The 12,642-nt window shown below is 42.1% G+C and overlaps 1 protein-coding gene across 1 annotated transcript; it reads left to right on the top strand.

Moving 5' to 3' along the window:
• Positions 1 to 2,286: 2,286 nt before the first annotated feature.
• LOC135465523 (mucin-12-like) lies at positions 2,287 to 11,786 on the top strand. Its single transcript, XM_064742761.1, has 2 exons — positions 2,287 to 10,334; positions 11,756 to 11,786. Exons 1-2 carry the CDS (start codon positions 2,287 to 2,289, stop codon positions 11,784 to 11,786), a joined length of 8,079 nt encoding a protein of 2,692 aa, XP_064598831.1.
• The last annotated feature ends 856 nt before the right edge of the window (positions 11,787 to 12,642 follow it).

The following is a 12,642-nucleotide window of genomic DNA, read 5'->3' as shown; positions in this document are numbered from 1 at the left end:
ACAACCATGGCTACACCTGATACAAGCATCGGGCCGCTTGTACAAACTGATCGTGGCCTGTCGTGTGTACTACCATGGCGACACCTGTTATAAGCATCGGGGGCCGCTTGTACAAACTGATCGTGGCCTGTTCTGTGTACGACCATGGCGACACCTGTTACAAGCATCGGGGGCCGCTTGTACAAACTGATCGTGGCTTGTTGTGTGTAATACTATGGCGACACCTGTTACAAGCATCGGGGGCCGCTTGTACAAACTGATCGTGGCTTGTGTGTAATACTATGGCGACAACGGTACAGGCATCCTCGGCCGCTTGTACAAACTGATCGTGGCCTGCTGTGTGTACTTCCATGGCGACACCTCTTACAGGCATCGGGGGCCGTTACAAGCACACACACACACACACACACACACACGCACGCACGCACGCACGCACGCAACCCCCCCCCCCCCCCACACACACATATATATATATGACGTGTATGTACGAGCGTCCTATGATCAACGGGTACATATGACACATATACACATAAATCAACCCAAGTTTAAAACTGAATATACATGTAGTTAATCGCATGGAGAAAAAGTCAAAATACACTCTAAGTGATTTATAGATCTGGAAATACGTGGAAATTTTATGACCTCGACGTTTGTTTTGTTCTTTCAGTTTGTTTAGATCTTTAGATCAGATAGAAACCTCATCAACCATTATTGTATTACCTCATGAGCTTTGATATCAGACATTCCACTGAACACGTGCCAGACAGATACATCTAATAGAAACCTCATCAACCATCATTGTATTACCTCATGAGCTTTGATATCAGACATTCCACTGAACACGTGCCAAACAGATACATCAGATAGAGATCTCATCAAACCATGACTGCATTACCCCATGAGCTTTGATATCAGACATTCCACTGAACACGTGCCAGACAGATACATCAGATAGAAACCTCATCAACCATTATTGTATTACCTCATGAGCTTTGATATCAGACATTCCACTGAACACGTGCCAGACAGATACATCAGATAGAGATCTCATCAAACCATGACTGCATTACCCCATGAGCTTTGATATCAGACATTCCACTGAACACGTGCCAGACAGATACATCAGATAGAAACCTCATCAACCATTATTGTATTACCCAATGAGCTTTGACATCATATACTCAATGAGCTTATATACATTTTATGACCTAGACGTAGTTTGTTTTGTTCTTTCAGTTTGTTTAGATCTTATATTTACCAATCCTGAATATAAAAATAAATCCCACACCTCTCACAAACTCATTAAAGGTTACACAAAAAGGTACAGTATAATAAAACGAAGAGTTTTAAGGAAAATGAAGAAAGATGTGCCAAAAGTGTAGAAGAAAAAATTCATATATGAGGCATATTTTATATGCCTCATAAGTTTACTTATGAGGATTAGGCGACATCATATACTCCGTATTAAGAAATAGAAAAAAAAACGTGCGTTTCATGTATCCTTTAAAACAATTATCATTTTTAGGTTACTTAAATCTCTTCCTGAGTGTTGACGAGCTTAATCGTCATCATTTTAATGGATTAATCCGTTCCTGATTACAGATTAATCGGTTATCAGGACACGAAACCTGTCATCACTCAAGGAACAGATTTACCGGAAGATGCCTCTTGTGGTCACTTCGTTTATTGCTGGTTAGTGAGTGTTTAAGGTGAGCACAGCGCACAGTGATGCCTATAACGGCTTTCCAGAATGGCACATGCCTTGGTTTATGATTTATTTATTTATTTGACTGGCGTTTACGCCATACTCAAGAATATTTCACTTATACGACGGCGACATTATGGTGGGAGGAAACCGGTGAGAGCCCGGCGGAAACCCACGACTATCCGCAGGTTGCTGAGAGACGTTCCAACGTACGGCCGGAAAGGAAGTCAGCATGAGCTGGACTTGAACTCACAGCGACCACATTGTTGATAGGCTCCTTCGTCACGCTGGTTTATGTGCTGTGTCGATATACAGGTATATGTACATTTGTTGTAGTTGATTCTCTCCTCTCTCAAAATATCCTGTAATTGTCAATGCCCTGCATGCGCTCATCCGTTCTGATAGCTGTAAACAGATTGCTCTATGAACAGCTCTGCTATATTTGTTTATAAAGAAAGACGCAAACAGTGATGATTATGGATACTCTATAACCCACCGGGAATGTCAGAGGAATGTGGCATTGTGTGGCTTACACCAAACCCGGCTGTTCTCCTGGCTATTAGACCTAGCAGCGGTGTAGCATGGAGGCCGAGGTTTATGTCCCACATCAGGCCGCATTACTGGTCACTTTTATTGTCTCAGCTCATGGCTTTTTCTGGCCAATACCGGATGAAATTCGACCTTTTCCGATAGCCGACAACACAGACTACGGTATTGTTGGATTTCCCATGTTAATGGGCTACCACAGACTTGTTGATAAATCAGGCCAGAGCGGAAATGCGGAAATATCGTCAGAACTACATACAGATCAGCCCCATATATTGTCACAACGACCAAAATACTTCCTGGGTGTAAAGTCAGTCAGGCAAAAGTACCGGGAAGATGAAACGTGGCAACCACTAACAAAGAAGGCAGTGACCACAGGAGAGTCCAGTACATACAAGCCAGGTGTATCAGCATTACGGACCATCAACCAGCATCGACCAACGGATAAGCCAGATAAAACGTCGCATGGACTAGGAGGACATCCGGATGAAACATCGCAGACTGAGGTGCAGAGATCAACAGATAAGCCAGATAAAACGCCGTATCAATCAACAGGACACCAAGAAGAAACGCCCCACAAACTAACCGGCCATCCACGTGAAACCTCATATTTACCAGTCGACCAGCCAGATGAAACGTCACATCTAGCACCAGATAATCCAGATAATACGTCATTTTCAGCCTCACATCACCCAGATAACACGTCGTATCCAGCATCAGATCGTTCAGATTACACGTTATCTCCAGCATCAGATCATCCAGATAACACGTCGTATCCAGCGTCAAATCAACCAGATAACACTTCGTATCCAGCTACAGATCATGCAGATAACACATCGTATCCAGCATTAGAGCATCCAGATAACACGTCGTTTCCAGCAACAGAGCATCCAGATAACACGTCGTATCCAGCATCAGATCATCTAGAAAACGCGTCGCATCCAGCAACAAAGCATCCAGATAGCACGTCGCATCCAGGATCAGATCATTCAGATAACACGTCGTATGCAGCACCCAAGCATCCAGATAACACGTCGTATCCAGCAACAGAGCATCCAGATAACACGTCGCATCCAAGATCACATTTTTCAGATAACACGTCGTATCCAGCAACAAAGCATCCAGGTCATACGTCATATCCGGCATTAGAACATCAAGATAATACGTCGTATCCAGCATTAGATCATCCAGATAGCACATCGTATCCAGCAACAGAGCATCCAGATAACACGTCGTATCCAGCATTAGATCATCCAGATAACACGTTGTATCCAGCATTATATCATCCAAATAGCACGTCGCATCCAGCAACAGAGCATCCAGATAACACGTCGTATCCAGCATTAGATCATCCCGATAACACGTCGTATCCCGCATTGGATGATCCAGATAGCACGTCGTATCCCGCATTAGATCATCCAGATAACACGTCGTATCCAGCATTAGATCATCCAGATAGCACGTCGTATCCAGCAACAGAGCATCCAGATAACACGTCGTATCCAGCAACAGAGCATCCAGATAACACGTCGTATCCAGCATTAGATCATCCAGATAACACGTCGTATCCAACATTGGATTATCCGGAGAACACGTCGTATGCAGTAAGAGATCGTCCAGATAACACGTCGCATCCACAAACACATCATTCAAATGAAAAGTCACAGTTATCCACAAGGCAGCCTTTTGTAGACATGGAGTCCAGGAATGAATCCGACACGAACTACCGACACACAATGCCCACAATTCAACAACACGAAGAGATAACCCGGCCCCGAAACCAGTTACGTGCATCGTGGCAACACCCAGTAAACCTAACGGAAATAACCAATTGGGACGAAGCCAAAAACCAATCCGAGAATCACATTAACGAAACCTTCGGCGCACATGTGAATCAATCAGATGACAGTTCAGGGGAATCTTCATTTTCAATTCATTTCACCATTCGTTTGTCGAGAATGTTTAACCAGACCCCAAACCCCGGGTCAAGTCACCCGGATCAGTTGGATAAAAAAACTCAACACAAACTAGCAATGGACGTTGCAGCTGTGCATTCCGCAAAACTTCCACATCTTTTGTCAAGTTCTTCTGAACATCTAGAAGATTTAGAGGTTGAACACCTTGATGGGACATCACGATATTCGATCACTCATCGAGAATCTGTGCCACGTTCTCTGAAGAGCACTGAAGAGCATCAGCAAGTTACCATCGAAAAATATACTACATCCACAAGATCGTCTCCACAGCACCCGACGACATCGTCCGATCAATCGCCAGAGCACAACAACGACGAAGCACGCGTAAAGGTCAGAATAGATGTACAAACACTCTCTAACAAAGATTCACCTTTTTCTACAGATAATGTCAACATAATGACACGTCATCATGCCACAAGGAAACCGTCGTTACAGCGTGCTGACGAACGTTTAGCAAAGCGCATGATGATTGATTTTCACCAGATCCCACCGAAACAATCCCGTGATTCATCGGCAAGAGATTCGCCTGGAGAATCCAAGAAATCACCACAGCATTCCAGAGAATACACATATGTAAACAGTGTTCCGTTGGTCCAAACTCAGACTCAGCCACGGGATACACGTGCAAGAGAGCAGACACACAGGACTTTAGAACAGCACGTAGCAATTCAGAATAACCAGTCTCGCCATGTACACGTACAAGCAGGTGGATTATTAGACCACCCAAAGAACCGTCCAGCTGCAAGAGCAAAGGTACGAGACGAATCTTTTCTACAGAGGCTTGGACTTCAACATGAACCATCAAAAAGGTTACTACCAAAACTCTACATTAACGGAGTGGCACATTCATGGCCGCTAAGCATCCATTATCCACGGGAAAAGAAGACATTTTCTGCAGAAAAAACAGTCGATTTGTCGCAACATCCAAATCGACAACATTTAAATGTAGACGAAATGTCGCTGGGTCAAATTCCAGGGCGATCAGCTGGAGACTCTGATGACACTTCAATTGACCGATCACTGGAACATACCAAAAAGAATGCAGGACAAGTGTTTCCAAAAAACATCAGAAACCTGGATATCCAACCATTTCACTTGGTAGAGAAAGCAGGAGCAACACCACTGCAATCATTAGAAAGATTACTAGCAGCAGCAAGCCTGAAAAATGACTCGTCAGGTGTGACAGTGATACTTCAAAACGAAACGATAACACATTTACTAATAAAAGTGTACATCTATGGAGTTGGCATTACGTCAGAAATGTCTACCTCTCAACAGGGGTCAGATCAGTATTCTCAGGGCAAGACTGATAACGAAGGGAAGGATAACACAGAGTCAACACAGGATTCTCTGGACAATACAGATGAGTCAGGAAAAAACAACACACAGTCAACACAGGGTTCTCTGGACAGTACAGATGAGTCAGGGAAAGATAACATAGAGTCAACACAGGATTCTCTGGACAGTACAGATGAGTCAGGGAAAGATAACATAGAGTCAACACAGGATTCTCTGGACAGTACAGATGAGTCAGGGAAAGATAACATAGAGTCAACACAGGATTCTCTGGACAGTACAGATGAATCAGGGAAAGATAACACAGACTCAACACAGGATTCTCTGGACAGTATAAATGAGCCAGGGGGAGATACCTCAGAGTCAATACAGGATTTTCTGGGCAATACAGATGAGGCAGGGAAAGATAACACAGAGTCAACACAGGGTTCCCTGGACAATACAGATGAGCCAGGAAAAAACAACACAGAGTCAACAGAGGGTTCTCTGGACAATACAGATCAATCAGGGGAAGATAACACAGAGTCAACACAGGGTTCCCTGGACAATACAGATGAGTCAGGGAAAGATAACACAGAGTCAACACAGGGTTCTTTGCACAGTACAGATGAGTCAGGAAAAAACAACACACAGTCAACAGAGGGGTCTCTGGACAATGAATCAGGGAAAGATAACACAGAGTCAACACAGGATTCTGTGGACGATACAGATGAGTCAGGGGAAGATACCTCAGGGTCAACACAGGGTTCTCTGGATAATACGGATAAGTCAGGAGAAGACAACACAGAGTCAACACAAGATTCTCTGGACAATACAGATGAGTCTGGAAAAAACAACACACAGTCAACAGAGGGTTCTCTGGACAGTGCAGATGAGTCAGGGAAAGATAACACAGAGTCAACACAGGGTTCTTTGCACAGTACAGATGAGTCAGGGGAAGATACCTCAGAGTCAACACAGGATTCTGTGGACAATACAGATGAGTCAGGGAAAGATAACACAGAGTCAACAGAGGGTTCTCTAGACAGTACAGATGAGTTGGGGAAAGATAACACAGAGTCATCACAGGATTCTCTGGACAGTACAGATGAGTCAGGGGAAAATCAAAACGGAATGATATCATATTTACTGATACAAGTGTACATTGATGGGGTTGGGATTGCATCACAGGTTTCCCTGGACAATACAGATGAGTCAGGGGAAGATACCTCAGGGTCAACACAGGGTTCTCTGGGTAATACGGATAAGTCAGGAGAAGAAAACACTGAGTCAACACAGGACTCTCTGGACAATACAGATGAGTCAGGAAAAAACAACACACAGTCAACACAGGGTTCTGTGCACAGTACAGATGAGTCAGGGGAAGATACCTCAAAGTCAACACAGGATTCTCTGGACAGTACAGATGAGTCAGGGGAAGATAACATACAGACAACACAGGATTCTGTGGACAATACAGATGAGTCAGGGGAAAATCAAAACGGAATGATATCATATTTACTGATACAAGTGTACATTGATGGGGTTGGGATTGCATCACAGGGTTCTCTGGACAATACAGATGAGTCAAGGGAAGATACCTCGGGGTCAACACAGGGTTCTCTGGGTAATACGGATAAGTCAGGAGAAGACAACACAGAGTCAACACAAGATTCTCTGGACAATACAAATGAGTCAGGAAAAAACAACACACAGTCAACAGAGGGTTTTCTGGACAGTACAGATGAGTCAGGGAAAGGTAACACAGAGTCAACACAGGGTTCTTTGCACAGTACAGATGAGTCAGGGGAAGATACCTCAGAGTCAACACAGGATTCTGTGGACAATACAGATGAGTCAGGGGAAGATATCACAGAGCCATCACAGGGTTCTCTGGACAGTACAGATGAGTCAGGAGAAGATATCTCAGGGTCAACACAGGGTTCTCTGGGTAATACGGATAAGTCAGGAGAAGACAACACAGAGTCAACAGAGGATTCTCTGGACAATACAGACCATTCATCACAGCAAAGTAGTGAAACCCCAGTTATAGTGGTCAGGATCGACGTACAAACCTTGCAAGGAAACCACTCCGACGTACTCCGTACTCAGTACTCCGACGAATGGATTCGATATTCTCAACGGGACAAAGAGACGCAAAATATGAAAACATACACTCTGAAACTTACTGAGGAAAATGGCACAACAAAGTATTTGCTGATAACAGTGCACATGGATGGAGTTGACCAGATCTTACGAAAGCATCATTCACAATCTGAATCCACCCAACTTCAGCTGAACCACACAGGTAAGCCGGAAACAGACACCAGAAGGCCACCACTACATTCAACGGGATCGCCTGCCCATTCACCAGAGTTCTTTGGTGAAACCCAAATTGTAGATGTCAGGGTCGATGTACAGACATTACAAGGAAACCATTACTCTGAGGAAGATTTCAACGATAGGACTCAATATTCTCAATCGGACGAAGCTTCGGTAAAATTGCTAAAAGCTTCACAACACATGTTAAAAAAGTCTATACAAATTATCGAAGAGAACTTAACAAAGCAACAGATTAATAATCCATCACAAGAACTTCTTACAAATCTTCAGAAAACGGCATTGTCTTCACCTGGTCAACAAGACGAATCGTCTGTGATGTTGAGGACATACACAACAGCAAACAATTCAGATTTCAGCGTAGACAATGTGTCATCAAACCAAACTACAGAACAACAGACTGGTTTATCAGGTGATACATGGAAGCGATCACAACAACTGACAAAAAATACGGCAGAACAAATGTCTCTACAAGATTTAGAAAGGCAAGATAAGAGAGCCCTAAATTTGATGGAAAACGTTCACGGATCACTACATCAACAAAAGCCACTAGAATCAACAAATGTATCTGATCAGTCACCACAAGGGTCAAAAAAACATCAGCCTGAGACAAGGCATTTACTACTAACATTGCACATTGACGGAGTGTCACATCCATTGCTGAAAGGCGCATCCAACATAGGTGAAAAGATGACTAATTCTAAAGGAGGACCAATACTTACGTATCCCAGCGCTCAACGCAAGTTCGGGTCATATTCTGTGGACCATGCAGATAGCCTAACAGAAGACATCAGGAAGGCAGATGCTACATCTGAAGGACTATCTGCAGAACTAACGAAAAGATCGTTTCACCTTTCAACAGAGCCGATTGATGAATCTCCACCAGTCACGATCGGAACAGATATACGCACATTGCCGAGGGAAGGAAAACATTACTCCGTTGAGGGTCTCGATGAAAGGACTTCATATTCTCGACCAGTAGACACCTTACAGCATATAATATACACTGTAAAACTTACTAAAGAGGCTTTACCGATGCAGCCAGAAGATTCATCACCAGAACTTCTGACAAATTCACAGAAAACGTCAGTGAAATCTCCGAGTCAACCAGACGAAGTCTCTAGGTTGCACGCAACAGATGGCAATCAAGATTTCAATATAAACAATGTGTCATCGAACCAAAGCTCAGAACAAAAGACTGGCTTATCAGGTGATACATGGAAGGGTTCACAAGAGACGAAAAATTCTCCAGAACAACTGTCTTTACAAAGCTTAGCAACGAAGAAGCTGGTCCTACACTTGATAGAACAAACAGACGGATTACCGAATCAGCCTGTGGAAAAGCCGTTAGATTCAACAAATGTCCCAGATGAGTCGCGACAAAAGTCAGTGAAATATCAGCATGGAAGAACAAAGTACTTACTGCTAAAAGTGTACGTTGATGGAGTGCCACAATCGTCGTCTGGAAGCCTATTTAACATAGGTGAAACGACGACTAATTATGAAGAAGAACCAAATCAAACGTCACATCGTAGTGCACAAGTCAAGTCGGATGACATCATGGAAGAAAGTGCTACCTTTGAAGGATCGTCTGCAGAAGAACAAAAAGGGAGCTTCGGTCATTCCACAGAGCAAAACGTACAATCGCCACATATAGAGCTCAAATTCTACACGCATAAGCTGTCGTCTTCATCGGCTGGAAAGAAAGAGCCAAATCCTTTAAAAAGCCTGTCTGAGATGACACAACAGTCTGCATCAGATGAAGATGCTATGCAATCGGAGTCTTCAGAAGAATCTCTGAAACAACCTATTCAAGGGAAACATGATTCAAGGAAGCACTCAAACGGAGCCCCAAAATATTTATCGATGGATGTTTACCTTGATGGGTCATTACTTACGTCCGTACATGCCGATGAATTACCACAATATGTCGATGGTGATACCATGAATATTGCAAAGTCGCCGAAAAAGGCAGGCGAATCATCCAGTCAATCTTTTGTGCCACAAGACCACCCTTTGGGGCAATTAATAAAAGTGTCTGACAAATCTGGACCAGATTTATTTCTAGAAGTAGACTTTGAAGAATTGTCAAGTATAGTGGACGCATCCCGAAACATCGCACACAATGCGCTCGACCAACCGCCCAGCAGTTCGTCCTTCCCTATGGAAAGCCCGCGTGAGTCGGGGAAACGTACTGTAGAGGAACCTCTTGAATCGCTCGATCACACATTTGAGCATCCAGGTGACCATTTGAATCATCCAAAACAGAGTCACCCCGAAATAATACTGAATTTCGTGGTACAGCTCAACTTAGGGGGAGAGTCAGGTGAATCGCGTAATCAAAACAAGAAGTCTCCAGATCCTCTTGAATTCTCACCTTCAAGGCAAACAACGACTCCCCCGAAAAGTCTGGGAGAGTCAACGAAGTGGTATATGGAGGAAGTGTTTAACTTGCCAAGCCGGCAACCAAATGATCATAGCGAAACATCAACGTATATATTGGGCGATTTTCCGACCTATTTGTCAGACTTATCCCAGCAGTCCCGTGGCCGGTTTTCAGATTCTGTTGTACACACAGCATATTCAAACTCTGCTTTAGAAAAACCACAGGATTCAGCCAATCAGCAACCCATAGAGACAGTTAATATTTTTATAACGTTAAGGAGTGAAAACGGCGACGAACATTCAGAAAGATCAACTGAATGTACAACGTGTACGCTGAAAAATACTGACCAAGCCCCACAACAACTATCGCAGTGTTCTTGCACATGTAGCAGTATTCCAAGGCATGTACAAGTTACAGGTAAGAAAACAAACCTTATTAACTTCTCTGTAATAAATTGTGCGGAAAATGATTTAAAGGAAAAGGAAAACGAAGAATGTTTTATCATGAATAACATTTTTCTCTCCTGCCCCCATGTGCACGGCCGTCTGAATTTGTCATATTTAAGGTTGTTCATAACACAATATTTGAACATAGAACCGGAATAAATGGGGTTGGAAATTCGGAGCTTACATTAGCTTTGGCTGTCAAAGCAATGAAACTTGGGATGGGACCTAAATTCATGACTGAATATCCAGCTTGGAGCTGGGAATATTTGGATAACATCAATGATTAAATCACTAATTCAAATTCGTTGTCCGTGAAAAAATTACCACAAAATTATGGAGTCAATCACTGCTCGTTATTTTAATTAGACGGACAGAGGTGTCGGTGTCCATTTAGTTGCTCTGAATCATAAATCGTAATGTAACAAACGACGGTGTTTGAGAAAACAGTTGCCTTCACCTAATTCTATAGCAATCTGTTATTGTAATATAGCCTCAGGCTTGTGTCGGGCAACTGATGCAACAATATGTGTATTTTCAAGCCCTGCCATGTGTTCGTATGTATAAACAGATATAGCTGGACTATACTGTCAGAGTCGGCTAGGACTGGTGCTCAGACCTGATATATTCTCTACAGAGGTTTTAAAAACAATTAGGCTCCATTGCTGAAAGCTGGGAGCCTATTTTTCGTGCTAGGAATATAAAGGTTATTCTTGTCTGACAATAGTTTTTGTTGCCGCTGTTTAAAAATTAGTAGGAAAATATTTGCGGATATTTGCTTTAACGGTTTTGAAGTTTGTCTTTCTATGTCACTTAGTTTAGCGGTCGTATTGGATTTCAAACAAAACCTAAAAAAATGGATCCATCCTTGTGACACTGATATCCATGTAGAACAAAAGTAGTTAAATAAATTTTGAAAAAAAAAAACATTAAACTCCGTTAAAAACTTTAGAAACTCGCCATTGGTCGAATACAGGATGTCATAAATAGTTTTGAATTTTGGTATAATTTGTATAATAGTGTATTTTCAGCCGGTCATTCCGAACCTGCTTTTGTTTTTCGCCTATGTTTGTAACTTGTTTAGGTATGGTCGAAAACTAAGTTTAGGATTTTGAAGTTACTTAATTCCAATGGCCTGTAAATCGAAATCTACATGAGAGCTGGAAATTTGTTATTTTTGCCAAATTTTAACCGGAAGTATGTATACTTGGCGTAAAATATTTATCTGTACATATCTAATCTACTATTAGAATGCAAATGACCCTGTCCTATTTCAGAAATATAAATTTAAGCCCAGACATTTAACCTCCAGAGCTTTAGAAGATAACTAGGCAATTACACGGTTTTGAACTATATATATATATATATATATATATATATATATATATATATATATATATATATATATATATATATATATATACATATATATATATATAGTTCAAAACCGTGTAATTGCCTAGTTCTCTAGCAGTTTTAGACTATATATATATATATATATATATATATATATATATATATATATATATATATATATATATATATATATATATATATTCATGCAGACTGCTTGGAAGCCGTGAAACTGCAGGCGGTTCCACCATGACATGATGCAGAGTAAAACCAGGAACGAAGAGTGTCTTTCTATGACCATATTTCTAGCTAGGCATGAAGGTGGATCTAGGGTGATTGCATTCTTAAGTTCTGAAAGTGAGATTCCCTTACCGAAGAATACAGACAATGAAATAAACATTGGTACCCTCTATCTGTATGAATAGAAGTGACCCATTTGCTTTTAGTAAACATTGCCCAAGTCAGAAGGCAATATGGCTGAATGTAATGTGAACCTTTCACGTCTAAGGTACGTGGGGCATAAGCCACACGGGTATGTGGTAGCTTGTTCATCCCAGCCTGTGTGATGACGTTTTCTGAGCAAACTGATGGCGTATTGTAACACAACAGTGGTCAATT

The sequence above is a fragment of the Liolophura sinensis genome, chromosome 5, assembly GCF_032854445.1.
Source record: "Liolophura sinensis isolate JHLJ2023 chromosome 5, CUHK_Ljap_v2, whole genome shotgun sequence".
Lineage (NCBI taxonomy): Eukaryota > Metazoa > Mollusca > Polyplacophora > Chitonida > Chitonidae > Liolophura > Liolophura sinensis.
Note: the sequence above shows the minus strand (reverse complement) of the source record. Positions and strands in the feature narration are given on the sequence as shown.